The sequence below is a fragment of the Primulina eburnea genome, chromosome 18 (assembly GCF_022965805.1).
Source record: "Primulina eburnea isolate SZY01 chromosome 18, ASM2296580v1, whole genome shotgun sequence".
In the NCBI taxonomy this organism is placed as follows: domain Eukaryota; kingdom Viridiplantae; phylum Streptophyta; class Magnoliopsida; order Lamiales; family Gesneriaceae; genus Primulina; species Primulina eburnea.
The window spans coordinates 1,186,704-1,203,234 of NC_133118.1; the positions used below are offsets into that span (position 1 = coordinate 1,186,704).

Sequence of the window (16,531 nt, forward strand, 5' to 3'; positions counted from 1 at the left end):
GGCTTCACATGAGATAGAAGAGCTGCAGTGCTACAACTTAGCGCCACAGCGCCAGGGTTGCCGAAGCATTAGCGGAGGCGCTACATTACTAGCACCGCAGCACTACATCTGGGATTGGAGTATGGTTTACGGGAGCCTAGGTGCTACTTGACAAGTGCCGTGGTGCTAATACATGCGAGAAATGATAATTGGGCTTTATTTTACAGGCTCGGATGAAGAATAAAAGGGGGAGATAGGGTTTCAATCGAGAAGCAGCCGTTTTTGGAGAAAGAAGACGTGAGAAACAAGGAGCACACATTGGAGAAGGATTTGGATCGCAAGGATTGATCTCAAAGACAAAGAACGACGAATCTGAGGACAGAGGCGCCACTTCTGATTTGTTATCTAGTCTTCGCTTTTTCAATTCTTGTGTTGAGATGTCTAAATCTTCAAACATGCTATGTTTTAGTTTATATTTCGTTATGAACTAACTTTTCAATTCTAGAAGATGATGTAGCTTCGTGGACATGATAATTTTGAACATGTTGCTTATATAATTGAATTCATGTTAGTTTAATTGTGTTTTCTAGTTCTTATCGATTTCAATTTATTGGTAAATTGGCTATAAATTGATTGATATTTTATTAATTCTACAACTCGGGAGAGAGACTACAATTATGTATCATTAGAGACACATCGTTAAATGTTTATACTGTTTAAAATGTGTATTGCGAAACCCCGATTTTTTTTCAGGATATAAGAATTTTGATGATAAGCCTAATTTTGGGATAAATAAACCAATATCTAAGATTTGATATGATATTGATACCAGATAAATATCTAAGATTTGATATGATATTGATACCAGATAAAGATCTAAGATTTCATATGATAATTATCCTAGATTTAAAGTTTGATTCGAAGTTCAAACGTGAGGATAATACACGATCAAGATAGCAGCCACCTCTCTATAAATAGGATAAGCTCCCATTCATAATTTACACCTCATTGACACGTCAAATTTTCGAGTTTTGCTCTCATATTTTCGAAATTCCTCTTTAAAAATTCTGCACGAGTCATCAAAATTTTGTCCAAGTTCAGAAATTCGTTTCTCTCGCTCGGTTAGGTGGAATCCGATCTCCACCGTTCAGAATGTGCTTCCATATGTTTCGAATAACATATCCAAATTTCGGCAAAATCCAACGGCTATCTTTTCGTTTATAGTCTTTGCAAGAAAACTGCTCTGATTCTAGACAGGAAACAGCATACCTACGGTTTTTCATCCATAAATAGGCTAAAAAGAATATAAACCCGATCTCCACCGTTCATAATTTAGTTGATGTATTTTTAAACGTACTGTAAAATCTTGAGCCCGATCCAACGGTTCAATAAGGTGCAAGGAATTTTACAAAACGACTGATTTTTCGGTAAATATGCTGTTGCATTTTCGAAGCATGATTCTTCTATGATTTCCGAGTTCTTCATGTTTTCTTCCAGTCTAAGGTAAAGTGGGTTTTTGCTATATTATAATTTGCACACTTGTTCTTCATAAGTGGGCTTGTTTTAAAATATTTTGCGTATTGATTATTTCGTTTTTGAAAGTTCGTTCGAGCATAATTCCCAGTTCATGATATATTTTCTTCAAGATTTGTCAAATTATATGTTCAAAGCACTGTTAGGATTCGATTGGATATGAGAAAGGATTTCCGAACTATGACCCTTATACGGTGGGATGGTAACCGTTGTATGGCCTCACTCCATAGAGGATTAACATATTGGACATGGCCTCACTCCTTAGAGGATTAACATATAGGAGACTGATATCAGGAAATGATTTCCGAACTATGACCCTTATACGATGGGATGGTAACGTTGTACGGCCTCACTCCATAGAGGATTAACATATTGGACATGGTCTCACTCCTTAGAGGATTACCATATAGGAGACTGATATCAGGAAACAATAGAAATGAGATGACTTTCAGTATGCTAAACAAGTATGATATACGAGTATGATATATGATGACATGTTATGATTATGAAATATGAATATTCGTTACTATTCAAGTTAAGATATGCTATGTAAAATTTGAATTCAAGTATATGTATATATTGCTTCATGTCTCGAACGGCCCCCACTTGCTGAGTATTTCCAAAATACTCACCCCTTACTTCCTCCCCACCCAGATAAGAACGAAGAGCAAATGAATGAAGAAGAGCAAGAGCAATTTTGGGCATGGTAGAAGATCTCGAGTTGTCCCAGAAGTTTTAGAGCTTAGTTTATGTTTATCGCTTCCGCACTATTAGAACATTTTTTTTAATCAGTTTATTTTGGTATTTAAGTTGTAAAGACGATTATTTGGTTGATTATGAGAAATAAACTGGTTTTGGTATATACTGTACTGCAAGGCTTGTTGTTTGACGATTATGTGATTGTTGAGCAACGTCGGTGTCGACTAACCCCGGTCTCGGGGCGTGACATGTATAATTTTAGCGGAGCTTAGGTAAGATCACTGTATGCATATATCATTTGAACTTAGATTTTTATTAGGAATGTTTGAATCGAAGTTTGAATGATACACTTTATTCGTCATTTGGAAAAGGGGGATAAAATAATTAAGTGTTCTTGGCTATTAAATGAATGGAATTCATGAATATAAATTATCATGGAAATTAAGTGTAATCATTCCTCTAGATTTTTTCTCTCATTGATATTTGCTAAATTCGGTTCTTTGACTCATATTTATTTTCAATTAAATCGCTTTAAGTATACCAAACCTTCTATTGATTCTTCTAGATAAAGTCGTGACTATTTTAATTACAAGCACTGATATACTATTATATATAAACTCCTCGTGGGAACGATAATTTACTCTCTTATATTAAAACTTGACAACCGTGCGTTTGCGAGCGGAAAATACGCAACAGTCTTGGCTAACAGTTATAGCTTTTGACCTAGTGGTAAGCGCTTGATCCTAACAAATAGTAAATATAATTATTTTTATGCATGATGTATTTTTCTTTTTCGGATTTTTGCATATCGTTTAAATACAATTTTTCCCCACATTTTTATATTAAAATTAATTGATATTTCCTTTTTCCCCTTCAAATTTTATAGGTTTTTTTTATATATTTTATTGATTGCTGATTAATTAAATTTTTTATAATTTGAGATCAAATGATTTTTTTTTAAATAGCCATTTATTTTTAAAAGCAATAATAGTTCATTTTTTAATAAATAAAATTTTATATTTAAAAGTAATCATAGCTCATTTTTAATAAATGAATTTAATTTTTTATTAACTTCTTGAATATAAATTGATTATCTCTTGTGCAATAATTCGAGTACAACATTATTTATTTAATAAAATGATGTATTATTAAACATTTATGTTTTCAGGTATAATAGTTTTTGTTTTTGTTCATTTTTCGTATCCAAAATTCATTGAATTTTATGAAAAAGATAGATATGCAAAATTTTAGCTTTTATAAATTATGTAACAAATAAAAATATCACTACACTTATAATATGAAATATTTATTATACTATAATGATAATACTTTAAAAATACTAATAAATTATCATGACTATATTTTATATTTATTACAATGATTCATTTCACATATTGATTTTAAATGTAAATAGTAACTCTAGTTGAAACATCGAAGTAAACATATTGACAATTAAAGTAGATTTCACTATGAATGAAACAAAAAAATATTATTCCTTTTCTGGACTCGAGGGTAATCCGAGTTAGTGAAATAAGTAAGTTTGTAGCTAAACATTCATGAACTTGATTGCCTTACAAACATTTTCTTGAGCGAAACTATTGCATAATGTGGTTTAATTTACTTGATGCCGTGGTTTGCATGATATTGTGTTAAATCCAAAGGTTTACTCCATGCACAACGGAGGACAACGATTACAGGTTTCTCTATCACAATCACGTAAAAATGGACAAATAAATATTTTTACTCCGATGTTCCAAGAAATGACGATTCAAACAGTGGCGGTGAGATAGAGGATTTTTATTTGGATTAACAAATATAATCAACTCCGACACAATGGTCCCTTCTCTCCAACACTATTAAGATTGTAACTTGGACCTAACTCAACCCCAAAAGCTAGCTCAAGGGGGGAGGATTGTTCAAGACCATATATATGGAGCGTGGAGTTTACAAATGACTCAACTATGATGGACAGAACGGGTGACGGTGACCTAACTATAGGCAGTTCAACACATAACGGTGGAACATGAGCTCTGATATCCTGTTAAGATTAGAACTTGGACCTAACTCAACCCCAAAAACTATATATACAACTCATGACAGAGATTTTATCAAACCGATGTGGGACAACTAACAAACACCTATAATTCTGGATGAAGAATTAAACATCCAAGACTTTTAAGCGAGTTAGAAAATAATGGCGCACGTAAGTGTTCCTTAACTGACCGACGTGTCCTTGTAACAATGACCATGACAATTTTTATTTTTTTTCATATCATCACATTCATTCCACGAATAGACTATGTTCAAAATAATAAGACTCACGACTTTTTCATCGAAAAGAGAAAATGCAAAATTGGTCTTTGTAAATTAGTCGTGCGCCGTTTTAGTCTTCTATTTAGTCATATTTCACTTTTAATTCAATAATTTTTTACCAATTTTAGTTTTTAAATCACAGAGCGAAGACAACAATATCAAGTGTTTTATAGCAATGTTTGATGTCATGTTTGATGTCAGTCTAAGAGAGTTGTTTGGAATCCTGTCAAAATAAAAACAAAAATTAAGAAAGTTATATGGGGACATAAAATTATTAGATTGGATGAATAAATAAATCTTAAAAAATGAATAAAAACTTTTTTTAAAAAATTAATCTTGACTCGATTCATTTTTCAAATTTTAAAATAGAAATTGGTTTTGGTACCTGAAGTCAAGTTGTTTTGACTTCTTCAGATCAATCCATAGAACTAAAATTGATATAAAATAAATCTAAAAACACAATGTTATATATATAATTAGTAAAGTGGAAGACATAAATTAATACATGCACACTATAAATAATAAAGCATGTACTACTAAAATATAAATATAATAAACAGATGAAAAAAAAATAAATGCACAAGATATCATTTTCTACTAATATAAATATAATTGAATGATAACTACAAAAATGAATTAAATCATATTAACTTTAACATGGACAATGACTAAAATAACCCCATTAGGCATCAACAATGTCAAAATGCAAAACAAGAGGTCATAATAGTAAGTTCACAATTAGAACCCATATATTTAAATTTAACTAGAAATAATGTACGTGCGTTGCACGTAGAAAACATATGTTGAAATAATTATAATTTGAAATAAAATTAATTAACTCAACAAAAGTAATGATAATAGTATTGTAAATTTTGACAATCGTGTTAATTAGCATATGTAACTAATTAGGAAAAAAACATTTTTTAATTTTAAAAAAAATTAGACTACTAAATTTTTTTTTATATATTTTTTATCATATTGTTTTTTTTTGTTAGTTGTCATATTCTCTCAATAATGCATATATTTTATTACAATATTCAATTATTACAAATCTTTTTTGACAATCAATGATCTGTAATTTTTTTATTTACAATGTTATTTGATTATTATTCTCTTTCATGTAAATTATCAATAATTTCTACCAGATACTTTTAATTTCCTAGTTACCTTTAATTTATTGGACACGGGGGGTGTGTTCAACTTGAGAAATTTATTGACTTTTAGTGACTTTTGTAGATTGTAAAAATCTAGAGGTATTCAATCAAGACTTTTGCATACTCTATAGAAGTCTAGTGGTATTCAAAATAGACTTTCATGGAGTTTTAAAAAGTCAAGTGATATTCAACATTGACTTTTATAAACTCTATAAAAGTCTATAGGTATTCAAATTTTCCATGGACTTTTAATAACTCAATGGAATTCATTGACATACAAACATTAAAGCCTAAGGTACAACTAAAAATTGTAAAATATTGTATTTGGTTCATACCTATTCACATAATGAAAAGATATCATAGAATAAAAATAACATATTATAATGTGTGTAGACATAAAAAAATTAAATATTAACAATCACATATATTTAAAATATGAATAAGGAGGAAAAAAATACACTCAATTAATAAGGAGATAAGTGAGAATGCACATTGTAAAACAAGTTATTAATAAGGAGAGAAAAAAAAGACAAATTTAAATAAGAAATTAATGTGCATTAAAAATCTAAATCATTGGATTAAAAATAATATATTATAATGTGGGTAGGCACAAAAAAACCCAAATACTAATTCACATAATGAGAAGATATCATTGGATAAAAATAAAACATTATAATGTGTGTAGATATAAAAAAATTAAATATTAATAATCACACATATTTAAAATATGAATAAGGAGGAAAAAAAGACACTTAATTAATAATGAAAAGATATCATCGGATAAAAATAAAATATTATAATATGTGTAGACATAAAAAATTAAATATTAATAATCGCGCATATTTAAAATATGAATAAGGAGGAAAAAAAGACACTCACTTAATAAGATAAATAAGTGGGAATGCACATTGTAAAACAAGTAATTAATAAAGAGATAAAAAAAGACAAATCTAAATAAAAAATTAATGTAACACAAGTAATTAATAAAGGGGTAATTAATAAGGAGAGGGAAAAAAAGACAAATTTTAAAAAATTAAATATTAATAATCACGCATATTTAAAATATGAATAAGGAGGAAAAAAAGACACTCACTTAATAAGATAAATAAGTGGGAATGCACATTGTAAAACAAGTAATTAATAAAGAGATAAAAAAAGACAAATCTAAATAAAAAATTAATGTAACACAAGTAATTAATAAAGGGGTAATTAATAAGGAGAGGGAAAAAAAGACAAATTTAAATAAGAAATTAATGTAACACAAGTAATTAATAAGGGGTAAATGGGAAATTCACATATAAAGTCACATATTTATATATATAATAGAATAATAGATAATTAATATAGAATATAGATATATAGACTAGAAGATATGTACGTGGGTTGCACGTGTGGAACATTCAAGAATAGAACATACAATAAAGATGTGTGTAAACTTCATTTTCTTTCGATTTATTTTAAAATTCATAAATATTAATCAAGGAAAAAATTTGTCCCGTCTTAGATATATATATCTATGAGATCATTTTACAGAAAACCTACTCAAAAATTAGAGAACTTTAAAATTTTGAACAAAAGTGTATACTTCATTTTTATTCGATTTATTTTAAATTCATTAATTAATGAAAAAAATAAGAAATCAAACAAAGTAGACATCCAAAAAAAAATTAAGATGGAGTTCATAAATCAAACAAAAAGAATTATTTTTAAAATAAAGATATAATTAATTTTTTAAAAAATAGAGTGTAAATTCCATTTCAAAAAATGTGGTTAAGTTTCATACTGCCCCCACACCCAATCAACGGCCAAGATTTTTTCCAGGGGGGGGGGGGGGGGGGGGGGGGGGGGGATGGAAATTTTAAAAAAAAATATATATATAAGGGCCAGAAAAATTCTGGCCCTTGGATCTGCCCCTGCAGGCACTGCCTGCAGGGGCAGGATGAAATATTCCGTTGTTAGGGGTCTAGCTCAGCTCTAAGGTTTTAGTATACCTAGCTGGGTTTAGAAACCAAGTTCAGACTGATGGTTTGATAATCTTTCCAGGATTATGCGGCTGTTTCTTCACATGACAAAACGCGCCAGAAGGACTGCTGTAAGGCTTCGAAGGACATACAGAATATCATTCTAGAAGAGTTTCCCTCAAGCAAGGGGCGAGCCAGTTACATTCATTCAATTGATGCTTTCGTAGTTATCAACCCATTAGTATGAGAAAATCGCAGATTGTGGTGAGTATGCCTTTTTCTTCCTCAAGCTAGAGAAGAGAGAGTTGAATTCAGTTAGTAGCGTGGCACATAAACCTCGAGCGAAAGCGAGAGGGATAGGAAGAAAGTAAGAGAATTTCACCTTGTTTAGCCTAGGGGCATATAAGGGTATTGTATCATCTTACTCTTTCACATGGAGAGGAGATGTAGTCTTGATAAATGTATTCCTTCTTTCATTAATAGATAATTTCTCATTGAGAGTTCTATTTTCAATCTAAGTTACAAAAATAAGAGCTTGAATACCACTTGTAAATAATCCAAGGAACATGATAGGTATGGGGGAAAGCCCGAAGTCGCAGAAACGTTCAGAAAGCCAAAGAAGTGGGGTATCTCCTTCAGTTCTATTTCTCGATGGGGGCGTCGAAAGCGATAATTCTTCGAAAGACGTGAACCCATGTGAGTTGGGGGGCGCTCTGTATAGTGGGGCCGGACCGCCGACGAATAAGGCTAGTTGTTACTAATTATCCTCTCGTCTTTGAAAATAACCTATTTGACAAATTGGTGAATAAATTTCATTTTGCCAATTTATTTTAGAATTTATTGATTAATAAATGGAAAAAACAAATAAACAAACAAAGAGACATTTATTAATTATTATTATTATTTACATTATTCATGGATGTTAATTTACTCAAGTTAAAAATAAAATTGACACAAAAACTCCTATGAGGCTGTTTCGCGAGTAAAGTTTGTGAAACGTATCTCATATTCGAACCGTATAAGGGATATATATCCATGAAACGTCTCGCAGAAGACCTATTCAAAAACTGGAAAATTATTAAATTTGGAACAAGAGTGTGAGCTTCATTTTTCTTCGATTTATTTTAAAATGCATTGATATTAATTAATGAAAAATTCCGACCCGTCTCGAAGATATATCTTCATGAAATCGTTTTAAAGAAGACCTACTCAAAAATTGGAAAACTGTAAAATTTTGAACAAAAGTATAAACTTCATTTTCATTCGATTTATTTTAAAATTTATTAATTGATGAAAAATAGAAATAAAAAAAATGGACATCCTAAAAAATAAAGACAGAGTTCAAAATCACACAAAAAGAAAAAAAGATAAATAGAACAAAAATAATTATTTTTAAAATAAGGATATAGTTATTTTTTAAAAATGAAATGTAAATTTCATTATTCTTCTATTTATTTTAAATTTCATTAAACATATAGTTTAAAAAAAAAAAACAAAATAAAATGTAATTTTCATTCCAATAAGTGGTGGTTAAATTTTATTTTTCTTCAATTTATTTTAGAATCTACTAGATAGGAAAACAAACAAAAAACAAGTATTTATTATTATTATATTATTATTATTATTTTAAATTTCATTAAAAATATTTTTTTTTGAAAATAAAGCGTAAATTTCATTCCAAAAAATGAAAGATAAATTTAAATTTCATTCTGAAAATTGGTAGCTAAATTTTTTATTCTGAAAAATAGTAGCTAAATTTCAATTTTTTTCCAATTTATTTCAGAAGTCATTAATAATTAATAGCTAGGAAAAATCAAACAAAAAACATATATTTATTATTATTATTATTATTATTATTATTATTATTATTATTATTATTATTATTATCATCATCATCATCATCATCATCATTTTGAATTTCATTAAAGATACAAGTTTTTTATTATTAAATAATTTTTTTTTAAAAAAATGGAGTTCAAATTTCATCATAAAAAATGGTGGTTAAATTTTATTTTTCTTCATTTTAGTTTAGATTTCATTAATTAAATAGATGGGAAAAACAAAAAAAAAAGTAACATGTATTAATGAATATTATTTAATAACGATAATGACATAGATATAAATTCGAAATTCAAAGTCATATATTTATAGTAGTAATAGATCATCATAAAAAATGGAGGTTAAATTTTATTTTTCTCCAATTTAGTTTAGACTTTAGATTCCATTAATTAATATATGAAAAAAGTGACTTGTATTAATGAATATTATTTAATGAAAATAAGTACATAGATGTAAATTCACAATTCAAATTCATCTATTTATACTGCTACTAGTAATAATAATAATAATAATAATTGAACAGATAGATAATAGATATATAACTAATATTATGAGAAAGGTATTTAGTATTTATATTTAAAATATATTTAATAGTTAACTTATACGTCTTTTCAAATTTTAAAAATAAAAAATATGATCATATACATTCTAAATAGAATATTAACTAAAATTTAAATTTTATTTTAATATTTTCATATAAAAAGTTAAATACATTTGATAAATTATATATTAAAAGAACAGAGCCCTTAAAAACACAATATATCCTTCAAGTCAATAACTTTCCATGTATCGTTTTATCATAATAAATTTTGATGCTATGAATAAACCCATATCATATTATTTTAGGGAAAAAAACAAATAAATTATTTAATAACAAAATTAGTTCTTCTTACTTATCTATAGAGTGCAGCCATACCAAAATATATTGTTTGTACAAATATTTTTATTGTAAGAAAATGAATTTGTTTAGTGAAAAATAGAAAAAAATTAATTATAAAAAGTAATTATTGTTGGGTTAAACACGAATGTGTGAGGGAAGTATTGAGGTGAATGACTAGGAAGCTCTCGTGATTTAAGTTGCTGACGTCGTCCTGTTTGATCTGTTGACTAGATCAATCATAAAAAGAGAGACATCATATTTTAAAGGGTAAATCTATTTGTGCTATATTAAGTATGTTTAAAATTATTAAAATGTTATGAAAATAAGTAATAGGAATTATTATAAGATATTTGCGTATAGGAATGAAAAAATTTCAAAATAGTATGAAATATATTTCGAAACCATCAAGCCATTGTCATAGTGTTATATAATATATAACCATCTTTGAACATATTTGTGCAAGAATTTGTCACCTTGTGCTTGCTAGAAATGAGGATTTGATCTTTTTGAGTCTCACCACTGTCTCAATCATGTTGATTCTCTCCTGTGGTGAAATGGCCAAGCATTTCATCGCCAAGTCGAAAATCGACGACACACACTGCTCCTTTGCCGAGAAATGTCGATCTTCTTGGTTGAGTAAGCTAGCAGCCGCAATTTCAGTCACTATGTTTTCTTGTAATGTTTCACTCACCCAATCCTTTAAGCTCATTTCTTCTGTAAACATGTCGTCAGTCGGCTTCTTACTCGTAAATAGCTCCAGCAATGTGATGCCATAACTGTAAATATCACAGCTTGTTGATACCTTCCCTTCTGATCCATACTCTGATACCAAGAAATTTGTTTTTTTAGTTCACGGTTCAAATTGTCAGATTAAAAGAGAAAATTATAGTGTTGAAAGAAATAAAAAAAAGGTTATGATCACCTGGTGCCATATAGCCGATGGTTGCCAATGTGATTGTATGATGAAAAACCTCCCCTTCTCCAAAGAGTTTGGAGATTCCGAAATCGCCGACATGTGCTATCATATCTTCGTCGATCAGGATGTTACTAGGCTTTAAATCGCAATGAATGATTGGTGACGGAATCCCATGATGAAGATATTCAAGAGCTAGTGCAACATCAATTGCTATGTTCAATCTCTGTAGCAAATCCAAAGAATTATTAGAGGAATAAAGCCATTTCTCCAGGCTACCATTAGGCATATACTCCAAAACCAATGCTTTGAAATCTATGTTGCTGCAACAACTTATGACACGAACTAAATTCTTGTGACGAATGGTGCTCATTACTTCACACTCGACTTCAAAGCTTTTGATGGCCAGTTCTAGTTGCACGTTGAAAATCTTCACCGCAATGATTAACCCGTCAGAGAGTGTCCCTTTGTATACCGAACCAAAGCTCCCTCTTCCCATAATGTTGCCTTCACTAAAGTTTTCCGTTGCTTGTCGGAGTTCATGGTAAGAAATCCGTCTCCAAGAAATAATTGACGAGGTCTCAACTCGATTTTGTTTTTTGTTGGCTTTCCGTCTTCGTAGTAGCCAGATTGACAAGGACACCGCCAAGATAGCTATTACAATAGGAGCTAAGATGTATTTGATGAAGGAAACATGTTTTGAGCTTGACTTATCAACACCTTCAATGTGACAAGGAGGAACTTGCAATCGAACATCACCGCAAAGTTTATGTGCATGCAAACAGGAGCTGCGAACGAAAGAGATGATGGATGCTTTTGCTGCAAAAGGGCGAGGATTGTAAATGGAATTAACCATATTTGTGGCATGTGTTTCTATGATAACTTTAGTCAACTGATGTTGAAGAGCCATAACCAATCCTTCGCGAACAAAAAAAGCAATATTATGAATTACACACGGGTCAATTTTGTGAAATAGATATTCTATATGGGTCAGCCATAAAAAATATTATTGTTTATATTAAATATATATCACTCATCAAAGAAAAATTATTACTTTTTTATGTCAAATATATTAATTTTTATTGTAAATATGAAAATGACAAATCCGTCTCATTAATAAGATCCGTGAAACCGTTTTGTGAAAAATCTATTCTATGAATTAAGGTTAGAGATGATAAAAATTATTATTATTATTATTATTATTATTATTATTATTATTATTATTATATAAAGAATATGCTATATAGATGACACAATCTTTTTTTTCCAAATTTAATTTTATACAAATATTTTTTCTCAAAATTATCACAACTTATTTTCAATAAATTATTATTACATTAAACATAAAATTAACCACTTAATAAAAATAAAAAAAATCTTATATAAATTATGATTATAATTTTACTGCATAATTTAATCATAATTTTACTGCATAATTTACTAATGATAATATACCGGAGCCGTCCTTAAAACCCATTATCCAATCCGGATATTCTTATAGACCAATTGATCAGGTTTAGACCCACCTTACACAGGACAGATTCGATGCGGGTCGAATCCATTGCCAACCCTGACTAAAATTATTAAACAGAATAATGCTCAAGTTGGCTCAAGTATGCACATAATAGACTCATCTTTATACAAAATAATTAAATGCGGGTCGAATCCAAACTCACGCGGAGTCGCTCCGAAATCCCACATCGCTAAACCAAAGGAGAGATGCTGAGCATTTAAATGAGTGTGTAGCAACCTCTTGTGACGCGTTTTAAAGACATGGGGCCTCGGGCCAAAGCGGACAATATCACAAGTGGGCTGTGACATTTGGTATGAGAGTGACTCCACGTGGGTTTGGGATAGCGGGGCAAACCTCAACGAGGACGCTGAGTCCCGAAAGGGTGGGGGGGGGGGGTGGGGTGGTGAAGGCCCTTAGGCGAAATCCCACATCGCTAAACCACGGGAGATATGTTGTGCATTTAAATGAGCGTGTAGCAACCCCTTGTGACGCGTTTTAAAACCGTGAGGCTTCGGACCAAAGCAGACAATATCACAAGTGGGCAGGACCGTGACAATATCTATTCTTCTTAAAAGATTTATTTTCATATCTGGATCTCCTCTTCTCGTATGGATTTTTGATGTGCAATCGTTGAATGGCAAAACTTAAATTCATACTTTTTGAAAAAATGAGTGTAATGGTGAATATAATCGAATTTACATGGGACAAGAGATTTATTTCTTTCGAAAAAATACATTAAAAAAGGGGATTTCTTGGAAAAGGACGAACTAAATAAAATATTAAAACTAAAATTAGCAACCAAAGAAAAATAATGAATTTTAAAAAAAATTAAATAACTGTTACGCCTTAAACGCATACAAATCTCGAGGATGAGATTAATGTTTTTAATGCTGTAACATATCCCAAAGTTTTTGTTTTGATGATACCAAAACTTGGATTAAAAATTGACTAATGTTTTATATTGAGGCATGCAGGAAATTAAGAACAGGTTACGTTCGGAAGATCCGACATTCGGTTCGGACGGTCCGAAATTGTGCAATTCAGAAGCAAAATAGAAGCTGTTCGGAAGCTGCGAGGAGAGCGTTCGGACGTTCCGAAGACGTGATCGGACGTTCCGAACACAAGCAATCAAATCACTTCAATGCGGAGACAAATTGATATGACTGATTGATCGAGTAAGATTTCGGACGCTACGAAGGACATTTCGGACGCTACGAAGTGTTGAAGATTTCAAATCTCCGGAAACGCGGGAATGTTCGGACGGTACGAACTTGAGTTCGGACCTTCCGAAGATGTTCACACACTGTCTGAAAGAACTGTTCGGAAGCAACGAAGTTTGATCGGTTCCTCCGAAGCATATGTTCGGACCCTACGAAGTCAAGAACGGACGATCCGAAGTCATCCCAAAATTACGGAAATTGATTTCAATCACATCGGACGTTCCGAAGCATAAACAGAAGATCCGAACCTTGGCGTCCAAGACTAGTATAAATAGGCCTTTGAGGATGCATTTTCAATCAAATCCACTCCACTCTCTCTTGTCTCTTACAAAGCTTTCTACTATCTCTTGTGTGCGTTGATTAAAAGAGTTGTAATATCAAAAGAGTTGTAGAAAAAGAGTGAAAGTAATACTCTCGAGTGGGTCGTAAAGTTCGTGGCTATCCTTGGAGCCCTCAAGGCCAAGTAGACGCATCGAGGCGTGGTTGTAAAAGCTAGCTTGGAGCTCCTAAAGCCAAGTCGATATAGTGATACCTCGATCCTCATCGAGAAGGGGAGACGTAGACGATTCTTCGTCGAACTTCCATAAACATCTCTATCCCTCTTTACTTTACGCATTTACTTTACTACGCATTTATTTTACGCACTTACTTTATGCATTCATTTTATTTGTGATTGTCCCTCAAGTCTTCCGCTTGCAATTTTTGCAAACTCGTTTTTAAAACGCTAAAGGGCCTAAAAGAACCTATTCACCCCCCCCTTTAGGTTCTTCAAGTGGTATCAGAGCAAGGTTTTTCAAAATCTTTTAAAATGGCCAATCTAGCAAGCGAGTATGCCCAAGGATAATCCACAAATCGTCCCCCTCTTTTCAATGGTACTAATTACGGATATTGGAAAAATAGAATATCTCTATACATCCAATCCGTCGATTACGACCTTTGGAAAATAACGGTGAAAGGTCCCTATATCCCCATGAAAACGGTGGATAATAAGGAAATACCTAAGGGAATAGATGACTTCACCAAGGACGATATGAAACTTATCTCTCAAAATGCTAAAGCTATGAATATTCTTCATTGTTCTCTAGATATGAATGAATACAACCGAATCTCGGCTTGTACCTCCGCCAAAGAGATTTGGGACAAATTGGAGATTTGCCACGAGGGAACCAATCAAGTCAAAGAAACGAAGATAGACCTTCTCCAACTCAAGTACGAGACCTTTGAGATGGAACCCAAGGAGGATATCGACACCATGTTCCGGCGGCTCACCCAAATCATCAATGAGCTTGCCCAACTTGGTGAGAACTACCCAACTAAACAAGTGTGGAGGAGAGCCCTTCGAGCATTACCGGCGGAATGGGATGCAAAGCGCACGGCTATCATTGAATCCAACAAGGGAGATGCGGCATCCTACGACCTTGATCAACTTCATGGGACCCTAAAGACCCATGAACTTGAAGTATCTACCCGGAAGGAGACAAAGAAAGATGACGACAAAGTAAAGGCGAAAGGGATCGCCTTGACCAGTCAACTTGAAGATAGCGACGATGAAGAAATGGCACTCCTCACTAGAAAGTTCAAAAGATTCATGCGGAGTTCCAACTTCAACAAGAAAGACAAAAAGTTTGAGAAGGAAGTGACCTGCTACAACTGTCAACAAAAGGGTCACTATGCAAACGAGTGTCCCTCCAAGAAGAAGGCCGGCAAAGACAAGAAAAAGGCCCTTCTAGCCACGTGGAGCGACAGCGACAACGAAGAGGAGTCTACCCTATGCTTCATGGCGAAGGAAGATCATCTGACCGACTCGGATGACGACGAGGTACCCTCTTACGATGAATTACTCTCCGCGTACACTAGTATGTACAATAAGGCTAAGTCACTTAGAAATGAGAATAAGCAACTTAAAACTGAACTAGAAGCTAGGATGCATGACAACACTAAGCTCAAAACAAACCTAAGAGACTTAGAGAAAGCCTTCAACAAGTTCAATGTGAGTAGCGGTAAACTAGAAAACCTCTTGAGCATGCAAAGGTGTAACTTCGACAAAGGAGGTCTAGGATATGAAAAGAAATCAGTCAACTTCGCTAGTCTTATCGCAAAACCAAGAACACCACCAACATGCACTTACTGTTGTAAGATAGGCCACATAAGACCTAAATGCAAGAAACTTAGACACCAACACAACAAGAATAGTTATTGGAAATGGATCCCCAAATCCCCAACTACTACTAACCCCAAAGGACCCAAAGAAACGGGTACCAACTATCAAACTGTATCTCAACCTTGTAGGGACAAAGGGGAGACAAGTCATCGAGCACTTGGTATCTTGACAGTGGATGCTCTCGACACATGACGGGAGAAAAGAAGCTGCTACAATCCATTCGACCAAAAGAAAAAGGATCGGTGACCTTCGGAGACAACAGCAAAGGGATCATAGAAGGCATCGGCTCAATAGGTATATCTAACTCTACTATTATTGATGATGTACTTCTTGTGAAAGGGCTTAAACATAACCTCCTAAGCATTA

General features: G+C 32.1%; 1 protein-coding gene across 1 annotated transcript; it reads right to left on the bottom strand.

Annotated features, from left to right (window-relative positions):
* Positions 1-10,727: 10,727 nt before the first annotated feature.
* On the bottom strand, positions 10,728-12,181 carry LOC140819440 (putative receptor-like protein kinase At3g47110). Its single transcript, XM_073179532.1, has 2 exons — positions 11,281-12,181; positions 10,728-11,180 (listed from the first exon to the last, which is right to left on the bottom strand). Exons 1-2 carry the CDS (start codon positions 12,179-12,181, stop codon positions 10,828-10,830), a joined length of 1,254 nt encoding a protein of 417 aa, XP_073035633.1. The 3' UTR covers positions 10,728-10,827.
* Positions 12,182-16,531: the final 4,350 nt, after the last annotated feature.

Coding starts and splice junctions, on each gene's coding strand:
- LOC140819440 (XM_073179532.1), bottom strand. CDS start 12,181: ATGGCTCTTCAACATCAGTTGACTAAAGTTATCATAGAAACACATGCC. Junction 11,181..11,280: donor CATCGGCTATATGGCACCAG/GTGATCATAACC, acceptor TCTTGGTATCAG/AGTATGGATCAGAAGGGAAG.